This window comes from Pipistrellus hanaki, assembly GCF_964339955.1.
Source record: "Pipistrellus hanaki genome assembly, chromosome: 18".
Taxonomy (NCBI): domain Eukaryota; kingdom Metazoa; phylum Chordata; class Mammalia; order Chiroptera; family Vespertilionidae; genus Pipistrellus; species Pipistrellus hanaki.
In genome coordinates this window covers 39,730,790-39,750,899 of record NC_140520.1, presented here as the reverse complement: position 1 = coordinate 39,750,899, position 20,110 = coordinate 39,730,790, and the positions used below count along the sequence as shown (strand labels likewise).

General features: G+C 63.4%; 1 protein-coding gene across 2 annotated transcripts in view; it reads left to right on the top strand.

Annotated features, from left to right (window-relative positions):
* Nucleotides 1–20,110, top strand: part of NOS1AP (nitric oxide synthase 1 adaptor protein) — a 101,971-nt gene that overhangs the window by 17,702 nt on the left and 64,159 nt on the right. For both annotated transcript variants that reach the window (XM_084867061.1, XM_084867060.1), the window contains exon 2: nt 7,463–7,534. In XM_084867061.1, the coding sequence (XP_084723187.1) occupies nt 7,463–7,534 (72 nt within the window). The remainder of the gene's footprint in view (nt 1–7,462; nt 7,535–20,110) is intronic.

Genomic DNA, 20,110 nt, shown 5'->3' with positions numbered 1-20,110 from the left:
CCCTCTGGCCTCTGCACCCCGTACAGCCTGCAGGGTCCGGCCCCAGTGAGGGGCACCACACAGGGAGCTACGGCGCTGGGTCTGGGCTTCCAGCTCTGACTCTGTCACCTCGTACCCAGAGCATTGGCTTGGAAGCCACAGTGCCCGCGTCGTGGTCTCACCTTCCCCCGCCACCGAGCGGCCCTGAGCAGAGCACTGCCTGTGCACGGCCGTGTCCGGCCACACTGCAGCCGAGAGACCGAGGAGGAACCTCCAGGCCGCCTGTCCGTCTCCCACAGGAGCTGGCCCCCTGCTCTCTGCGCCCCCGGCCCCTGCGGGCTCTTCCTGCCGATGGCCTCTTTGTCCGCGTGGCTCGTCTTACCCCTTTCCTCCCACCTTTGGGTGACAGAAATGGTGGCTGTGACTTAATTGTCAGGCTTCCTGTTCCTTTAGCTTCCCCGATCACTGTGTCTGAAATCATTGCAATGCTCTGCAATGGAGACAGCGGTTAGGACCGGGTGGGCCCCCGTGGGTGTGAGGCAGCTGGTAGTGGGGGTGGAGGCCGGGCTGCCTGGGGGTAACAGCTGGTTAACATCTCCCGGTTCTGGCTGAACCACCACGGCTGCCCCCACTCTCCCCACGGCCCGCCCCCTCTCCCGCTCCCCACAAGCCCCCTCCCCGTGGCTCCCTCCACAGAAGAGCTGCCACAGGTTAAACATCTGAGGCCAGGCCTCGTACCGGGTGCTTGGGCCGGTGGCTGCACCGGTTCAGGGACGGAGCCCAGGAACAGACACGTAACCACAGCTCTGCGGCGGGAGCCCCAGTGTGAGGACCGAGGGAGGAGGAGTGGGGGCCTCGGGGTAGGCTCTGGCCCGTGCCCCTCACGGTGCCGCTGTGGGCAGAACCAGAACCCAGACTCGGAGCCCAGCCCAGACTGACCCAAGCCCAGGTCCTTCCCCTCCACCCGCCCCGCCCCTAGAGTCTGGTCCAGGCTCTGACAGGCCCACCGCGGCCCTGGACACGGCGGGTGGAGGCGTCCATGGGTGATCCGCAGGCCCTTAAAAGAACCCTGTCCCATCCGAGTCCCATGAGGACCCTGGGGCCAGGGGCTCTGAGGACTTGGGGTTCATGCGATGCCCTGAAGGGTCCTGTGCCATCTGGCCAGCCAGGGAGCGAGGGCTTCTGCTGGCACTCATTGCCCTACTCAGGCGTGTGGGGAAGGGGTGAGCCCTGTGGGGAGTATGGGAACTGCGGGGGATGGGGGGAACCGTGATGGGGTGGGGAGCCACGGAGGGGGTGGAGGAGACTTGGGGAGTGAGAAGGGGAGGGCTGGGTGCAGTGTGCTGGGAGGCGGGAGAGGACAACTGTGAGTGGGAGGGGCCGCAGAGACCAACTTGGCCACCAGGTCTGTTCACATCTAGGATGTCTGCTTTGTTGCCCTCAGAGATACAGTGTGCATAGTGAGAACGCGCATTGTGACAGCGTGCATTGTGACAGCACGCATTGTGACAGCACGCATTGCGACAGTGCGCATTGCGATAGCGCACATTGTGAGAACGCACATTGTGACAGCGTGCATTGTAATAGCAGGCATTGTGAGAGCGCGCATTGAGACCGCGCAATTAAGAACGCACATTGTGACCGCACATTGTGAAAATGCACATTGTGACAGCGCGCATTGTGAGAATGCACATTTGACAGCGCGCATTGTGAGAACGCGCATTGTGACAGTGCACATTGTGATAGCAGGCATTGAGACCGTGCATTGTGACAGCGCGCATTGCGACAGCGCGCATTGTGAGAACGCGCATTGTGACAGCACGCATTGTAATAGCAGGCATTGTGAGAGCGCGCATTGAGACCGCGCATCGAAGAACGTACATTGTGACAGCGCGCATTGTGAAAATGCGCATTGTGACAGCGCGCATTGTGAGAACGTGCATTGTGACAGTGCACATTGTGATAGCAGGCATTGTGAGCGCGCATTGTGACAGCGCGCATTGTGACAGCGCGCATTGTGACAGTGCGCATTGTGAGAATGCATATTTGACAGCGCGCATTGTGAAAACGCGCATTGTGACAGCGCACATTGTGATAGCAGGCATTGTGAGAGCGCGCATTGAGACAGCGCGCATTGTGAGAATGCACATTTGACAGCGCGCATTGTGAGAATGCACATTTGACAGCGCGCATTGTGAAAACGCGCATTGTGATAGCAGGCATTGTGATAGCAGGCATTGTGAGAACGCTCATTGTGACAGCGCGCATTGTGATAGCAGGCATTGTGAGAACGCGCATTGTGACAGCGCGCATTGTGATAGCAGGCATTGTGAGAACGCGCATTGTGAGAACGCGCATTGTGACAGCGCGCATTGTGACAGCAGGCATTGTGACAGCGCGCATTGTGACAGCAGGCATTGTGAGAGCGCGCATTGTGAGAACGCGCATTTGACAGCGTGCATTGAGACAACGCGCATTGTGAGAACGCGCATTGTGACTGCGCATTGTGACAGCACATATTGTGATAGCAGGCATTGTGAGAGCATGCATTGTGACAGCACGCATTGAGACAGCGTGTATTGTGAGAACGCACGTTTGACATGCGCATTGAGACAGCGTGCATTGCGAGGGCGCGCATTGTGACCGTGCATTGAGACAGTGCACATTGTGAGAGCGGGTATTGTGACAGCGTGCATTGTGCTGTGACCCCTCGGCTTGTGGTGACAAGGTGTGTACCCGCTGTGTCTGCTCCACACAGGTTTGCACACATGGCAGCCTGGTGGTGGCCGAGCGTAATGGCCTCGTGGCTCCTCTCGGGCCCTGGTGCTCAGGGCGCCACTCTTCCTCTCCCTTGTTTCTCTTGAGCTGCCCCTTTGTGCCAGGGCACTCGTGGAGACACTTGGCATAGCGGGTGGCACTCGAGATGCCTGAGGAGCATGGAGAGGCGCTGCCCCGTACCCTTTGACTCTAAAGACGGGAAGAGCTGTGAGTGCAGAGAGGAGGCCTGGGAGCCGGGTGGCCGGGATGGTGCCGGGAGCGCCCGTCTGTGTGTTAGGAGAGAGGAGTTGGCTCTGGAGACGGTGCTCGTGCGCGAGGGCCCTTCCCAACAGCTGTGCCCGAGCTGCCAGCTCGCCAGGGGGTGGTGAGGCCCGGGCGGGTTGGTCCCGGTGCACCGGACACCATCCCCTCTCAAGGATTGTCTTTGAATGTTGGAAGTTCTAGTTGGAAACTAAACTTTAATATTCTATTATTTTATCCTCCGTGTATGTCTGTGTGTCTCTCTCTGTGTGTGTCTCCCTGTGTATCTGTGTGTGTATCTGTGTGTGTGTGTCTCTCTGTATATCTCCCTGAGTGTCTCTGTGTGTGTGTGTCTGTGTGTGTGTCTCCCTGTGTATCTGTGTGTGTGTCTGTATGTGTTCTCTCTGTGTATCTCCCTGAGTGTCTCTCTGTGTGTGTGTTTCTGTGCATGTGTGTCCATGTCTTTAAAAATCTCAGCCTGGGAGACTGGTGCTGTTTCTGTTTTGGGGTCACCTGTGAGCTTGGCTCCCAGGCGTCCCAGATGGAGGGGTGTTTGGACTCTCTCTGGCCCACACGATGCAGAAAGAGCTTCAGATTCAAGCTGCTGCCTCGGAGAGGGGACTCTGAGGGGTGGCCATGCTACTACAACGTGGGGACACTCATGTCTGAGGAGGAACCAGCATGAAGAATCAGAACCCCAGCCCAGCCCCTCCCCCGAGGTGGTTCCTCTGGCGAATCAGTGCACCAGTGCAGCTGCAGCGCAGGAGGCCGGGGGCGAGCTGAGCGGCCCGGAGCCGAGACTGCCTCGCCTGGAGGAGGGCACGGCAGAGCCCAGCCTGGTTGCCATTCTACTGTCTTGTCCGTGGCAGACCAAAGCAGGCGGTTACCTACATGCACAGCGACACGCTTACTGAGAGGCAGTTCGCACGGCGGACGTTCACTGCTCAGGGTGTGTGTTCTGGCCTCTCAGCACATGTGCCCAGTGTGCGGCCGTGATCCGACGAATGGCAGAACATTGCGTCATCCATTCACCGTGAGGAGAGCCTGTGCCGTCAGCAGCCCCTGCCTCTGTGCCGATGGGTCTGCCGTTCTGGCTGTTCCTGGGCAGTGGGCCCCTCACTCGCAGCCCTGTCCCTCCGCACAGGCCCAGGTCTGGCTCCTTTGCTGCCCGATGTGTGACCGTGTGCACGCCACCTTTCCCGTGGCCCTCCGCTCTCAGGCAGCAGCAGTGTTTCCCTGTGGGCTGCTGCGTGTGATGCTGCACAGCTTTCTGCACCGTGTGGACCAGAGCAGATCCAGACATGTGTCAGTTTTGTGTGGCCACGGCTCCACTTCTCGGGGTGCTTCTGAGCAGCCTCTGACCGACAGAGGCACAGCGAACCGGTGCTGGCAATGGCACTCCCCCTGGAGGGGCTGAGGGTTGGGGGGTGTAAGAGCCCCTTCCTCTCAGATCCCAGTGAGTCAGGGCAGCACGTGAGCTGTGTCGCCTTTCGGAAGGGTTTCAGGTGTACAGGGGCGGGAGCCTGCCCTGCAGCTGTGGTCATGCTGCAGTTGGGGGTCTGTCAGGACACTCCTGACTGTCCACTCAGCCCTTGTAGTTCCCACTGCACATGCACACGCACACGCACATGCACACGCACACGCACACCTGGGCCTGCAGCGTGTCTGCAGCGGGGACTTGCCTGTCACAGCGCGGGCACGGGCACTTCCCGCAGGCCGCCTTCCTCACTCCTCAGCTTGTGCCCAGCCCGCCCTCAGGGCTGGGGCCGCGGGACCACAGGCACGGTGCAGGCTTCAGCACCCCATCCGCCGGCCAGCCCCCCGGTGCAGACCCGGGTGCTGGGAGGAACCTATGTGAGAGCCGTGGGCGGTCAGGACCAGACAGTGAGTACGGAGAGCCTGGCAGACGCCCAGCTGGTGAACACGTGCCACGTTCTTGTTGGCGTTCTGTGACGTCACCTGGACACGATCCTGCCGTTCCTTTCAGCTGGGAGATCGCAGCTCCTCTCAGGGTGGCGGGTCGTCAGGGAGTAACAGACGGCCAGTCCTGGCTGGTGATTTCTGTACGCTCAGGGTGCTAGGTGTGAGCAGGGTGCTAGGTGTGAGCAGAGCGCTAGGTGTGAGCAGGATGCTGGGCGCTAGGTGTGAGCAGGGCGCTAGGTGTGAGCAGAGCGCTAGGTGTGAGCAGGATGCTGGGCGCTAGGTGTGAGCAGGGCGCTAGGTGTGAGCAGGATGCTAGCAGGGTGCTAGGTGTGAGCAGGGCGCTAGGTGTGAGCAGGATGCTAGCAGGGCGCTAGGTGTGAGCAGGGCGCTAGGTGTGAGCAGGATGCTAGCAGGGCGCTAGGTGTGAGCAGGGCGCTAGGTGTGAGCAGGATGCTAGCTTTCTGGCTGCTTGTTGTGTTTTTGGAGAGAGGATCCAGTGTGGAGGAGATGGAGGGATGTGACAGGGTCGGCAGGGTGCAGGGTAGAGACAGGCCTGTGTGGACCTGAAGGGAGAGGCAGTGAGAACGCGGGCGGGGTGGGGAGGTCGGACTGGGAGCCAGGAGCTGGCCTGCGTCTGCTGAGTGCGGAGCCCTCCTGCCTCTGCTGGGAGCGCCCGCCTGTCCCTGGTGTTTTCAGCGAGACGCGGAGAGCTGCACCTTTCCCCCGGAGGCCTGGCCCTGTTCTGTCCACGGGCCTCCTGTCTGTGCGTCCGGAGCTGGTGGTGTGCACTTCCAATGGGGCTCCTCTGAGACCCTCCCGTTGGGATTGGGGCCTCACTTCACCTCCTCTGGCCATCCCGGCTCTGGGGTCCCCACTAGGATCTGGGCGAGCTCTCGGCTGGAGCCGCAGCTGCAGGGGAGCTGGGGGCTGGCTGTGCAGGTGGGGGGTGGCTGTATAGGTGAGGGCTGGCTGTACAGGAGGGGGCTGACTGTATAGGTCAGGGCTGGCTGTACAGGAGGGGGCTGACTGTATAGGTCAGGGCTGGCTGTACAGGAGGGGGCTGACTGTATAGGTGGGGGCTGGCTGTGCAGGTGGGGGGTGGCTGTATAGGTGGGGGCTGGCTGTGCAGGTGGGGGATGGCTCTATAGGTGGGGGCTGGCTGTGCAGGTGGGGGCTGGCTGTGCAGGTGGGGGATGGCTCTATAGGTGGGGGCTGGCTGTGCAGGTGGGGGCTGGCTGTGCAGGTGGGGGATGGCTGGTGGGTGGCTAGCCATGGTGGGTGGACATGCGCTCATTCTGGGAGGAATCCAGTAGGTGTGCAGCATGGCCAGCCAGGGATGGTCACACATGTGTTTGGCCAAGTTCCTTCCGGGAGGGAGCACCTTTCCTGGACGCCGCGTGTAACATGACCTTGCTGGGTCCTGAGGTCCTGGCACTCACGTGCCGGGTGAGGGAACAGGAAGGGAAGGCCGGTTGCCCAGCTAGTCCTGACCGTTCTGGGTTCGGGGAGGACCGGCAGGCGAGCGTCCAGGAGCAGCGTGCAGGTGCCTGGCCGGAAGGCCTTTGAGGTCACTCAGTCATGAGCCCAGACTTGTCCTTCCTGGCTGTGCCGGCCACTGACGTGTTGACACACTGCGGGGCCTGGCAGAGCTCCGCGGGCAGTGCCAGCACAGGCCGATCTGACTGGGCTTTGTGTGCCGGAGCGGTCGCCAGCTGCTCATTCCCGCAGACCCAGTGTGCTCACTGCTCCCCACGCCCGCCGGGCCCTGCACCGTGTGTCAGCACAGCGGTGGGCAGTGCCGGGAAGCTTTTTGCCGAGTTAGGATTTGAACTCTGCTTGCCAGGGCCAGCCGGAGCTCCACATGCAGGGAGAACCGTGGCTCCCGTGGCTACAGCAAACGCCTCTGGGCTGCAGGGGCTGGGTTACTCCGGCCGAGCTCAGAGGCCCGTGCGGGAGCACAGCCCGGGCCGCAGGCGTGCAGCCGGCTGGGGGGCCTTTCCTGCCGGAACCTCGCGCACCTGTGTGTCTGTCCGTCACACAGCGCTGTGCGTAGGTGGGCCCGGAGACTCTGTTCTCCTCACATACTCCTGGCTGCTTGAGCAGTGCCCAGTGAGGGCTTGTTCCGATATCAAACCCAGCCTGGACAATCAGTGAAAATCTTAATACACATTAGTCCATTCCTTCCCTCCAGCTACTCCCCGGCTCAGGGGTCTGCCTTCACTGGGAAAACCGGCCCTTCCTTCCTTTCTGCTGCCGTGGAGGCTTTAATGTGTGCGGCAGGTCTGTGAGGGGGACACCACCTTGCCTGGCGCGGTCCCAGCTCTCGGGCGAGGCGGCCACGGCCACACCCACTCATCTGCGGGGAGAAGCGGGGCACAAGGAAGCAGGAATGTGCTCATTTCCTTCTCTGCATGTAGCCGGACCCGTACCCCTTTGACCCCTGTGAAATGGGGAGCCGATGGGGCCACCGCCCCAGGCCCGCCTGCAGCTCACAGGCTGTGCCGGGCGCTCACACCTTCTCACCTCCCTCTTCTCCCCACAGTACGTCGGGAGCCTGGACGTGCCGCGGCCCAACAGCAGAGTGGAGATCGTGGCAGCCATGCGCCGGATCCGGGTGAGCACGCGGTGCGGCGGACGGTGGCGGGGAGGCGGGTCCCGCCCAAAGGCAGAGCCCGCCTGGTCAGGGTTAGGGTGCGGGGGCCAGGACCTTCCCCCTCCAAGTTGGGGGCTGACCTTGGTCAGGCCAAGGCTGAGGTGGTGGGGGGCTGCGGGGCTGCCACCTCCTGTCTCCGACCTGCTGCTTCCAAGGTGGCCCCGGAGCGAGAGCTCCGAACGGTGGAAACAAAGCCCTTTACTGTGGCAGCATGGAAGATCAGGCTTACTTGGAATTTTAAGAACAAATATGGGATTTTAACAAGACGTCCTTGGCCGGGTGCTGTAGGCTCCGGAGTGTGGGTGCGGGTCCCCTTCAGCAGCAGCGCGGGGACGGGAGCAGGGTCCCCGCGGGCCAGGGCCCTCGCAGGAACGGGAGTCCAGGCCGTGGTTTCATGGCAGGTGGGGTTGGGCCGGCGAATCACTGACTCTTTGGAGTGGGCGGCCCTGTCCCGGACGCAGCCCGGTGGGCTCTGCCTTTGGGCGGGACCCCCCCCCCCCCCGCCACCCGCCCGCCGCGTGGCTGCAGCCAGGAGCTCCGACGGGGCCCTGCTCCAGTGCCTGTGAGCAGCTCGTGGAATTAGAGCGAGAGTCAAGGGGCATCGCTGTCAGCTGCCCCCACAGCGTGGGCTCTGGGTGCTGTCCACCGCCGCCGCGGGGCCGCGCCCGGCCCTCCTCTCCTCTCGGAGGCCGTCGGCGAGCCCGCCGCGGGGAGGCAGGCCTGGTTCTGGGGAGGGACCGCTCGGCTGAGCGGCTCGAGGCCCAGGCTGGACAGGACAGGGCGGGTTCGGGCTGCTGGTGCTCTTGTGGACTCACAGGCCCCCACCCGGCCGGGGAATGGCCATGCCCCAGCACAAAGGTTGGGACAGGGGTCCCAGTGCCCTGCCTGCCCTGGAGTGCCACCTCCCTGGCCCCGCCTGCCCTCGGCGCTGGGCTCCCACAGCGTGGCCCTGCCTGCCAGCTCCCACTGCGGGTCCCCGTGGCGCTAACGGCGCAGCCGAGGGTACCACCACGTTCCCCCGCCCACGTCAGTGGTTCCCACAGCGGGTCCAGCCGTCCTGCAGCTCGTGGGCGCTCCAGGCTCCGGGCTCTGACAGAATTTCACACGCGTGTGTTTGCCTTGGGCCCAGGGCAGGGAGCCTGTTCCGCCCGCGGGAAGGGCCTCTGCCGAGCTGCCCGCTGCGTCCCGCCCACCGCGTGTGCCGCCATGCGGGGGCGGCGCCCTTTCCCGTCTGTGAGTCCCCGCCGCACGTGAGGCGTGTTTGGCTGCACGTGGGATGCCGGCAGGGCTCCGGTGCCGCCTGCCCGGCGGCTGTGGCTGGGTGTCTGGTGTTGGTTGGGTTTTAGTTCCGGCAGCTCCCCGGAATCGCTGTCCCCTGGGCCGGCCGGCTGTCCGCGGTCTGAGCGTCGCCCTAGGGTGCGTGCGGGACCCAGGGACCCGGTGCCACGCCCCGTTGCGTGGCGAGCAGTGACACAGGTTGTGAGTGACATCTTCCCTGACGTGAGCACCTGCCTTTGAATCGGTTGCTTATATAATTAGTGCTTAGTTGTGAGTTTGTGTAAGACCTGTGTGCATGGTGGTTTCTGTCGGTTCTGTGTCTCGTCACTAAAGGTGTTGTAACAGACACCGGCACCACTTTTCTGGTAACGGCTGTAATGAGACGCTTCGCAGAGCGCGCACCCCGCCATCTCCCAGGCGCGGCGGCCGCGGCTCCCTCCCACCGCGCGAGCCGTCAGTGCCCACGGACGTTGGCATCAGCCACAGACACGCTGCCCGCGGCCGGCACCCCTGTCCCGCCAGGTCACTCCGTGCTGTCGCTCGCACCTGCCTGTCCTGGACGCTGCAGACACACGGCCTCAGACAGCCCTGCCTCGGCGTCCGGCTCCTTCCACGGGCACCATGTGGCCCAGGCTCAGCCACCAGGCTTCCATCGGGCCCCGCGCGGCTTGTCACCGAGGCTACGCCGCAGCGTGACACGGCCCGCGTTCCTCATTCAAACAGCAAGCGCCGGCAAAAGGATCTTCTTTAAAAGAGGCTCAGACTATAGGTTTTAGGGGGCACTTGCTGTGGATGGAGCCACGTGTGAGCGAGGGTCCCAACTGCCTCTCAGCCATGGGAGCCATGGGAGCCGCTGGAGCCACAGGAGCCGCGGGCGCCGGGCTGCCTCTCCTCTGCGGCACAGGGCTTTCTCTGATGAGCGGGTCTTGTTCCGGCCGGGAGTGCTGTCTGTGTGCAGCTCATGTGCGGGTGGTGGGAGGGGAGGTGGGGGAGGGACAGCAGCGTGACTGAAGTGTCATGGGGCGTCTGCAGGGCAGACCGCCAGAGCGGGGTGGGCGCTATTTTTACGATGGCTGGACAGGCCTCTGGGCTCCGGTGCACCTGAGTCTTTAGATGCGAATATGGGAGAGAGAGAGACAGAGGGGGTGGGGAGAGAAAGGGAGGGAGGGAGAGAGAGGGGTCCACCAGGCAGAGAGAACAGTGGCGCAGGGTCCCGGGCAGGAGTGGGCTGGGCAGGCCAGGACAGAGTGGCCACTGTGGCTGCGGACGCAGGAGGGAGTGGGACCGGTGGTTATTTCTATGAGTTCACGCCCGGGATCACACTGCAGGCGAATCTGGTTTGCGGCACAGCCACCAGGTGCCGGCCCCCTGGAGGAATCCTTCATCTCCGGAGTCTGAGCAAGGCGGGGCTGGTGTCCACACCGGGCGGAGCTGCTGAGGGCTCTGTGGCCACAGAGAAGACGAGCAAGAACTGGTTGTTACAGCAGCCAGACAGACGCTGCTATGACAGAAGGCGCCTTCCTGTCCTGCAGCCTCTTACACGAGAGGGGAACAGGCGGTGAAGTTTCCGGCCGGCCTGCCCTACTCTGCGCGGCCCGCAGCGCCTGGTCCTGGGCCGCAGCCTGCTGACCTCTCCCCACGCGCGTCACTGCGGCTCGGCCCATCCTCAGCCCGCTCCCTCACGTCCCTGCACAGCGACAGGCGGCACCTGCCCACGGGCTGCGTGGCTGACTTCTGCGGGTTAAAGCTGTAACGGGGTGTCCCCAAATGTGTGCACACTTTAACCACTGATCACTCACTCCATTCCCGCTCCTTTTGGGGTTTAACTGATTTGAAATAAGGGGTGAAGCCAGACGAAGCTTTGACAAAGGAAATTCATCCCAAAGGGCCACTGGCAGCTTTTCATGGGGGAACATAAAAGGCAAAGTGGATGGTACAAAACCAGCAGCAGTCGAATCGAGGGCCCACAAACACCGAGCGGAGTGATTCTTGATGTTTGTGATTCCATTGCTTCGTGTTATCAGGAGTGTAGGGCCAGAACGGTCATCAGTTTGAAAACAGGCTTTGACCAAAAAAGGATTCATTTTTGTAGATTTTGAAAATTAACCGTATGCTAATAAAATCGACTTTAAAATCATTCCAAGAGTGTATACATTTTTGGGACACCCTGTGTATATACACATGCATACTATTTACTACTCACAGTCCCGTACCCATCACTCCGGTCTGTGCCCCGAGCCTTCCCTCACCCCGACGTAAACCTGTTAAACAGGAATCACCCCCTCCGGTCCCGGCGCCTCCTGGCGGCTCTGACTGGGTGAGCCTCTCCTAGGCTCCTCGGCCCGCAGGTCTCCGCCATGCTCTCCAGTGCCGCCTGACTTCACGAAGGGGTGTTTCCCAGACCGTCCGTGTCGGAGCCTGCGCCAGCTCTTCTTCCGTCTGGGCCGGACGGTCTTCTGTGGCGTTTGGCACATGGCACGGCACTTGGACATGGGTGTGTGGCTGCTACTTATTTAACTTACTTATTTTTAAAAGGCTTTATTGTTGAAAATGTTACATATGCCTCCCTTTCCCCCCAAAGCAGCGTGCTATACAGGCAGGGACATGCAGCTGGGAGGGAGGCTGAGTGTCCAGCTGCTGGGCGGCAGCCTCGGACCCGTGGACAGTGGCCACCCCTATGGTGCCCACAGCTGAGCCAGCTTCCTGTCCACTGCCGCCAGTTCTAGTCTCCACGGTCCCCGCGAGCAGGCGAGGCTCCCGCAGGCGGAGGGAGTGCAGCCCTCGGTCCTCACAGCGTTGCCGGGGCCTCGCCCACAATGCCCGCTCTGTGCACGGTGCTCCCCGCGAGGCCGTCAGCCCACCTCACAGGTGAGGAGCCAGCACAGCAGGCTGGAGGCTCGCCCCGATCCCGGGGCGGGGAGTGGGCCCGGCGGACGAAGGCGAGGCCGCAGTCGGGCTCTCGCTGAGGTCCTGCGCAGGCGTGCTGCCGGCTGGGGACAGTGGCCCAGCCTTGTCTGTGTCCCCGCGGTGCCTTCTCCGGCGTGGGAACTGCCGACGGGCCCAGGTTGATGTAAATGGCCTTCACAGGGTTTATGAGCTTCTCCGCACACTGAGGCTCACCAGCCTGAGAGGCACCATCAGGAGGCCCAGAGGCCCCGTCAGCGTCAGCAGTGGACTCCACATGTCCGCAGCCCCCTCTGCTCCGAGCCTCTCCCCGGCGCTGCTTATGCTTTCTCATCTCGTCGGAAGGCAGTGATCCATCGGGATCTCTGCAAACTCGGGCCTCCCTCCGGCGCCTCTCTCAGCGGCCCCACACCAGCCGCCTCGCTGCCTCCCACGCATTCCTCAGGCACGTCTCCCTCCGACCGCCGGCAGGCCGGTCTGGGCGCTGCGCCTCAGGGGCCCTGCAGACGCTGCTGTGCGGGAGCTTCCCGCCTCCTCGCGCTGCCGTCACCTGCAGGCTGGAGGCTGGCCGCTGCGCAGGGCGTGGGCTCCGCTGGCACCCCAGCCCGTGGCGCCCCACTGCCGGCGCCTTGCACGTGCCCCGGGCGCCCCGCCTGGAAGCACCCCTCCCAGGGCGGCGCGAGTCTGTCATCAGGTGTCCTCACAGGCCTTTGGCTTCCCTCCCTTCTAGAAGCTTCCCTCTGGAGCCCTCTGTCTTGGCATTTCTCGGTTGGTACAGGCCACAGGGGGAGAGGCTCCGCCCCGCCCCGGCCTCTCTGGAGGGTGGAGAAAGGGGCTGCTCCACAAGCGGCTCCCAGGGCTGAGGCCCTGTGGGTTGAAGGCGTGGCTGGTGTGTTCGGGCTGCGTGCCCAGGTCCGCCCCTGGCGTGCAGCTTATGCCCGCGATCCCCCACTGGGGCGTGGGCTGGCAGCTCTGAGCATGGGCATCCTGGGCTCTCCTGCTGGGGTCTGACCGGGCAGCCGAGCAGGGGCAGGCGCCACCTCCAGGTGAGGGCCCGTGCCCGCCCTGCCCACAGGTCTGGGGGCCCAGGGGGCGGAGCCGCTGTGCCCTTCCTCCTCAGCACCTGCCCCCTGGCAGCCTGCCCCGCTCTCTCTCTTCCCATAATCCCTTCCTCCACCCGAGCAGGTTTCCTGGTTGGCTGGCACATCTGGTCTTCATTTAGCCGGATGACGCTTACTAGAGTTTGTCTGCCTTTAACCTCACAGCCTCGCCTTGCTGGGCTGGGCTGGGGTCGCAGCCAGGCTGTTCTGAGAGCAGTCGTGCATGGTTTTCACTGAGTCCTTTCCCAGACACCCTGCATCTCATCGCACAGCGAGCGTCCGCGCCTGGTCCCTGTGCACACGGGGCCGCGTGTGCCCCGACGAGTGTCCCTCTGGCCTCACGGAGCACACAGAGCGGCAGCACTCAGCTCCGGGCCAGCACGAGGCCCGTCCTGACTCTCTAGAACCTTCAGTGGCTCCCCAGTGTCTGAGAGTGAAGTCTGGCCCGAGTTCTGAGGGGCGGCAGGCAGGGCCTCCCAGGCTGGCCATTTCCTGTCAAGGCATGATTCTCGGAATGTGTTCTTCCTGTTTGTTTTTCTTCCTCCTCTTTTAAAAAAGGAGCTTTTTAACAGCCTTAGGCCTGCAGGACCTCCCTGAAGGGCGTGCAGGCGGTTCCTGTCCCCAGCGCTTGCCCTCCTGCTGACACTGCAGAGGTGAGTGTGTCCGTGACAAGTGGGCCGGCCATGTGGGTGGCTGACTAAACCCATCCTGTAGCTCCTTGGCTTTCCCTTCATGTCCCTGTTCGGGCCCAGGCCCCCCTGGCACCTCGCGCATTGGCCATCACAGCTCGTGGGCTCCTCTCCGCGGTGCCGCTGGCCGGTCTGCCGTGTGCCCGCTGACCTCCCAGCACCGAGGCGTTCCTGTCACGTTGGACTGCTCGTCCTTGGGGTCCGCTGCTGCTTTCTCACGTAGAGCGGGGTGATGTGTTTGGAGAAGGCGAAGGCCCTTCTCACACTGGGGCCACGCCGTCCTCTGAGGGAAGGCCGCTTCGGCAGGGGCCTGCCCCTCTCCAGCGGACGGTGGCAGGGCCAGGGTCTGGGCGCTGGTGTGCGGGGGTCTGCTTCCGGTCCACAGCTGACAGCTGTGTGTGTATGTGGCTTCAATGTTTCTGTATGTAACTATCTGTAGCCAAGCCAAGTAAGTGAGTTCCTACCCACACGCCCAATCCTAATCCATCACGCGTGAGTCAGTCTACCTCCTCCCCTTGCTGCCTGTCACTTCCTGTTCCAGCAGTGAGAGCTCCCCACCCACCTCCACTCACGTACCTGCTCGCCACAGCGCAGTGCTCGGCGCACGGGGAGCCCTGGCCGCCTGCGGGGAGCCGGCGTGCAGGCCATGTGCACAGGCTCAGGTGGGGCCTTAGCCTGAAAGGGTCTGAGCGCCTTACTCGTGTCCACGGCTCCTCAGGTGAGCTGCATGGGGACGTGGCATGTGGCGGTGCCGCGGCTAGAATTCTAAGGCTTTGCACGTATGCTGCCCCATCCCCCCCCCCCCCTGCAGACCTGTGCAGGCAGTGGACAGCGGACGCGGGGTCCCCAATGTGAGGGCCTGTTCCTGCTGAGCTGGGCCTGGCTCTGGGCTTGTCGCTGCAGTGGCCCAGCCACGTCTGCTGCCCTGACGCGGGCTCCCAGGTCCGCAGAGTGGCGCGTTGTAGGCACAGAAGTCGCTGTGAGCACGGCCACTCGGGCGGCCTCAGGGACCAGAGCGAGAGAGTGTCCGTTTGAGGGGCCACGGACTGTGATGTGTGACATCTCGTCAGCGTCCCTGCTCTGCCGCTGCAGCAGAGGATGCCCTGTGAGCGTCTCTGTGGCCTTCTGGGCAGCGGGCACATTCTGTCCGGGCTGGTCGTACGAGAGGCCCTCGGTGTTCCTGGGCTGGCCGGCCTGTGCCGTCTCCGGGCCCCTCCATAGGCTCGTCCCTGCCGCTCAGCCCCTCGCCTGCGCAGCGGGGTTTGAGGGTGCGGGCAGCGCTCACGCGCCACAGGCCTGAGCGGCGGCTCTGGCGAACGCGGGGACGGCGAGATTTTCCGGCTTCGGCAGACGGCCATTGGGCTGACCAGGTCGTGCAGGGAGCAGCGGCAGAGGGGCCGCACTCGGCCGCACATGCGTGTCGTGTGCGTCCTCGAGAGTAGGAAGCGGGAGACTCACTTCTGTCACGCGTGGAGCGTGGCTGGGACTGAGACCGAGTGTCCTCCACAAGCACCAGTCTGGGTTTGCGTCACAGCGCGTCACTGGGCCGGACGGCGGGAGGCCTCCGCCTGGGCTCCGCACGGCCCGCCTCCCCTGACCAGCTGCCCAGCTCTGTCGCTCGGAGCTGCCGAGTCGCAGGTCAGATGAGCATCTCAGCCAGACAGGCCTCACCCCATTGAAACCAGGAAAGAGGTTAAGACCCCCTTTGTTCTGCTAGTGGCTTATTTTATATCTTTAAATGTTTATTGTTTAAAATAGTATACATCTCTTCCTAGCAGTAGTTTATTGGTTATGGGAAAACGGGCGTATTTTCGACAGTGGTCTGTTAAGTCTTTCTTGAAGCAAACCACTGTTGTGTAATTCAGTGGCAAAGGAGCACAGGATCCAGCTCTCACGTGCTCAGGGAGGGAAGGTGCTGGCATCCAACAAGCACCCTTCAGCCAGCAGGTGTTCGAGCATCACTGTCTGGCCTACGCTGGCGCTGGGCGCAGGGGAGGCCTCTCTGCAGGACTGTTCTGGGGAAGACCAGTCACGTGGCACCTCTGGTGAGGACATGAGGGCCTGTGGCCGAGGGTGCGGGCGGCTGCCACCCTGGCCTGGGAAGGCCTTTTGGAGGGTGTGGTGGGAGCTGAGTGAGGGTGTGGGCGCTGCCGGCTGGCCGAGCTCTGCTCACGGCTAAGGGGCTGCCGAGGGAGGCAGGGCTGAGCGTGGCCTCTTCCAGCGGCAGAAGGGACGCCCGTGTGGGTGCCGCTGGCGGAGGGACTGGCGTGGGGCTGGAAGGTGGGCAGGCCCAGGTGCTGGAGGGCCTTCACGACTCATGACCCTGGCCCAGAAATTGGCACTTGATGGGATTCTGTGAAGTTTGATCTTTCGTGGTTGGTATGACAATAGTCACATGACTTTCCCGTCTCTACCGGCCTTTCTGCCCTCTGGCCCGTGCCCACTGAACACACCTGTCCTTTCCCATGGAGCCGCCCGCCTCCTTCTCCTGGCCCCTGCGCTCGCCTCCTTTCCTGGGGGACCCTGCAGCCCAGGCGCTCTCCTCGGACGCCTTGTCATGCCAGCGGCTGGGAGCCTCGGGATGGCACCTCAGGGTGGGGACGAGGAGGTGGTGCTGTAGGGCAGCAGGGCCCACCTGCGAAGCGCTTCTGGTCCCCAGTGAGGAGGGGCTGCCCTGGGCGCCCAGCTGACCGGATCTGAGCTGCCCCGGCCACGAGCACCTGCCCACGAGCACCCGCCCGAGAGGGCCTGCTGGGCTGGACACTGACCCTGCTTCCCCAGCATGCAGCTGGGATGGCCCCTGACCCCTCATTGGCGGCAGGGGGCGCTGCTCTGGGCTCCTGCCCAGCTCCTCTGCTTACTGCCTCCTGCTTCCTGGAGCATCTCCTCGGCTCCTCTCGCAGCATCCTTCCTGGGGATTTGCCTCCTGTGCGGCTCTCCGGCTCTCCGGCTCTTCGGGGCAGAAGGAGGCAGCCCAGCTTGTTCCCTGGTGTCTTCTCCAAACCCCCCCCCCCCCCCCCCCCCCCCCGACACACACACACACTGCTACTCCTGCATTTGCAGAGTTTCTTGAGGATCCGTGTTTGGGCTGCGGGGGAAGATAAGGGATTCCAGAAATTCCTGCTGCTCTGGCCCAGATAGCTGGCAGACCCCTCTTCCCCTCCCCCTCTCAAGAGGCCAGGATGAGAGGGGTTGAATGCAGGTCGATCCTGTAACTGACCTCTGCATCTGTCACTGACTTTTCATCTTCTGGTCAAGATAATTTATTGGTCTCTCAATTTTAATAATGATCATTATTTTTGTCTTCGTAATCACACTGTTCCTTTAGCCTGGCTGCCCTACTCACTTAGGATGAGGCAGCGGAGGCGAGTGCTCGCCTGTGTCCTGGCGTGTGGCTGGTGCCCAGCTAGGTGCCCCTCAGACAGGAGGGGCGCCCCTTGAAGTTAAGGGACTTGATTGGGGTGTTCGGTCAGCAGCCGCCGCCAGTCTCCTGTTTCCCGGTGACCCAGCCCCGTGGTTCTCAGTGCGGCCCGGCCTGCAGCGTCTGCTCCCTGGGACCTTGTCAGGAACGCAGCTCAGGCCACCCGCCCTGGCCCTGGCGCTTGGGGTTGGGCCCAGCAGCTGGTCCGTTAGCCCCGGGGACTGCTGAACGGCCAGCTTGGGCAGGAAGGCTTCTGGGCGTAGACCCCCCGGCTGAGGCCGGCTGAGGGCTGGGATTGCAGGCACTGGGCACGTGCACAGGGCCAGGCTAGGAGCCGTGGCCGCTTCCCCCACGGACAGGAGCCGCGGTGCGCCGGCAGGTGGTGGGTGTCTGGCAGGCGCCACTGGGGGCGCTCTGCTCCTCTGTGCCACCACGGCCCCTTCTACATGTGGACACAGAGGCAGGTTTTAAACGACTTCATCTGGTGAGCGTCAGGTCTACCGGCGGGCCCGTTTCCTGCGGTTCCACGTTTCCGCGTGGGTGGCCAGGACACGGTGATCCTGGTGGAGCTGCCGGGGGACCAGGAAACGGTGATCCCCGGTGGAGCTGCCGGGGGACCAGGGCACGGTGATCCCGGTGGAGCTGTGGTGGGACCAGGACACGGTGATCCCCGGTGGAGCTGCCGGGGGACCAGGACACGGTGATCCCCGGTGGAGCTGCCGGGGGACCAGGACACGGTGATCCCGGTGGAGCTGCCGGGGGACCAGGACACGGTGATCCCCTGTGGAGCTGCCGGGGGACCAGGACACGGTCATCCCTGGTGGAGCTGCTGGGGACCAGGACACAGTGATCCCGGTGGAGCTGCCGGGGACCAGGACACGGTGATCCCCGGTGGAGCTGCCAGGGGACCAGGACACGGTGGTCCCCGGTAGAGCTGTGGTGGGACCAGGACACAGTGATCCCCGGTGGAGCTGCCGGGGGACCAGGACACAGTGATCCCCGGTGGAGCTGCCGGGGGACCAGGACACGGTGATCCCGGTGGAGCTGCCGGGGACCAGGACACGGTGATCCCCGGTGGAGCTGTGGTGGGACCAGGACACGGTGATCCCCGGTGGAGCTGCCGGGGGACCAGGACACGGTGATCCCGGTGGAGCTGCCGGGGACCAGGACACGGTGATCCCCGGTGGAGCTGCCGGGGGACCAGGACACGGTGATCCCGGTGGAGCTGCCGGGGACCAGGACACGGTGATCCCCGGTGGAGCTGCCGGGGACCAGGACACGATGATCCCCGGTGGAGCTGCCGGGAGACCAGGACATGGTGATCCCCGGTGGAGCTGTGGTGGGACCAGGACACGGTGATCCCTGGTGGAGCTGCCGGGGGACCAGGACACGGTGATCCCTTGTGGAGCTGCCGGGGACCAGGACACGGTGATCCCTTGTGGAGCTGCCGGGGGACCAGGACACGGTGATCCCTGGTGGAGCTGTGGTGGGACCAGGACACGGTGATCCCTGGTGGAGCTGCCGGGGACCAGGACACGATGATCCCCGGTGGAGCTGCCGGGGGACCAGGACACGGTGATCCCTGGTGGAGCTGTGGTGGGATCAGGACACGGTGATCCCCGGTGGAGCTGTGGTGGGACCAGGACACTGTGATCCCCGGTGGAGCTATGGTGGGACCAGGACACGGTGATCCCCGGTGGAGCTGCCGGGGGACCAGGACACGGTGATCCCCGGTGGAGCTGCCGGGGACCAGGACACGGTGATCCCCGGTGGAGCTGCCGGGGACCAGGACACGGTGATCCCTGGTGGAGCTGCTGGGGGACCAGGACACGGTCATCCCTGGTGGAGCTGTGGTGGGACCAGGACACGGTGATCCCCGGTGGAGCTGCCGGGGGACCAGGACACGGTGATCCCCGGTGGAGCTGTGGTGGGACCAGGACACGGTCATCCCCGGTGGAGCTGCGGTGGGACCAGGACACGGTGATCCCCGGTGGAGCTGCCAGGGACCAGGACACGGTGATCCCCGGTGGAGCTGCCAGGGACCAGGACACGGTGATCCCCGGTGGAGCTGCGGTGGGACCAGGACAGGGTGATCCCGGTGGAGCTGTGGTGGGACCAGGACACGGTGATCCCCGGTGGAGCTGCCGGGGGACCAGGACACGGTGATCCCCGGTGGAGCTGCGGAGCTTGTGTCCCTGCAATGTCCATTGAGTCTCTCCGTCCTTCTCGGAGGTGGACATGGTGAAATGGGGCTTTGGATGGCTTTTGTGCTTCCTGTAAACAGAGCTATGGGGAGACCTCCTGGAATCCCTGGGTAGCCCGGCAGAGCAGAGCATGGGGGCGTGGGCGGGTGAGCCCCTTTTGCCCCTCTCCTGTTCTTGCAGTGAGTGTGGTACCACCCTCCCCTGCAGCCCGGCTCCCAGGCACTCCAGTGCTGGGGTGTCGTTGAATGGACCACTTTTAACCTCTAAGGGTTTGTGGTGAAACTCATAATTCTGGGTTTCAGCATGGTTTGCGCACACTAGCCTAATTGCTTGGTTTGCCCATTTGGGATTAAGAACTGTGACTTCCGTGTGCAGATGCTGATTAAGTGGGAGGCAAATGATGGCTCTGGCCCTGGTGCCCAGGGACAGCTGGCATACCTGCCTCAGGAGGCGGAGCTGAGGTGGGGCCAAGGGCTGGAGTGGAAGCTGCTGGGACAGGGACATCACGATGCCAGCCCTCAGGAGACCTGCTTCACCCTCGGCCTCGGTTTTTCCCTCCGTGAATGGGGGTGGGTGGAATGAGGTGGGGGGGAGGGGGCCTGGCCCGTGGCCTCCCCTCCCAGTGCCTGATCCAGATGTTGAGGTGCTCTGGAAGGAGCCGCTGGCCGTGCTGATGGGAAAGCCTGCCCATGCATGTGTGTGCATGTGTGTGCACAGGTGGCTCTTATGATTCATGCCATCAGGCCCAGGATTCCGCATTTTATTCTTCCCCGAACTTCCTTCTGTGTGATGGCACAGAAATAACACCCAGCGAGGAATGGTATAGACATGGCCAAGGTCCCCTGTGTGTGTCTCGCCTGACAATTAGGATAGAGATACCTGGGGGACTCGTCACCTCCCGGTGTGCGCTGCCCTGGCCTCGATGTCAGGTGAACGCTCAC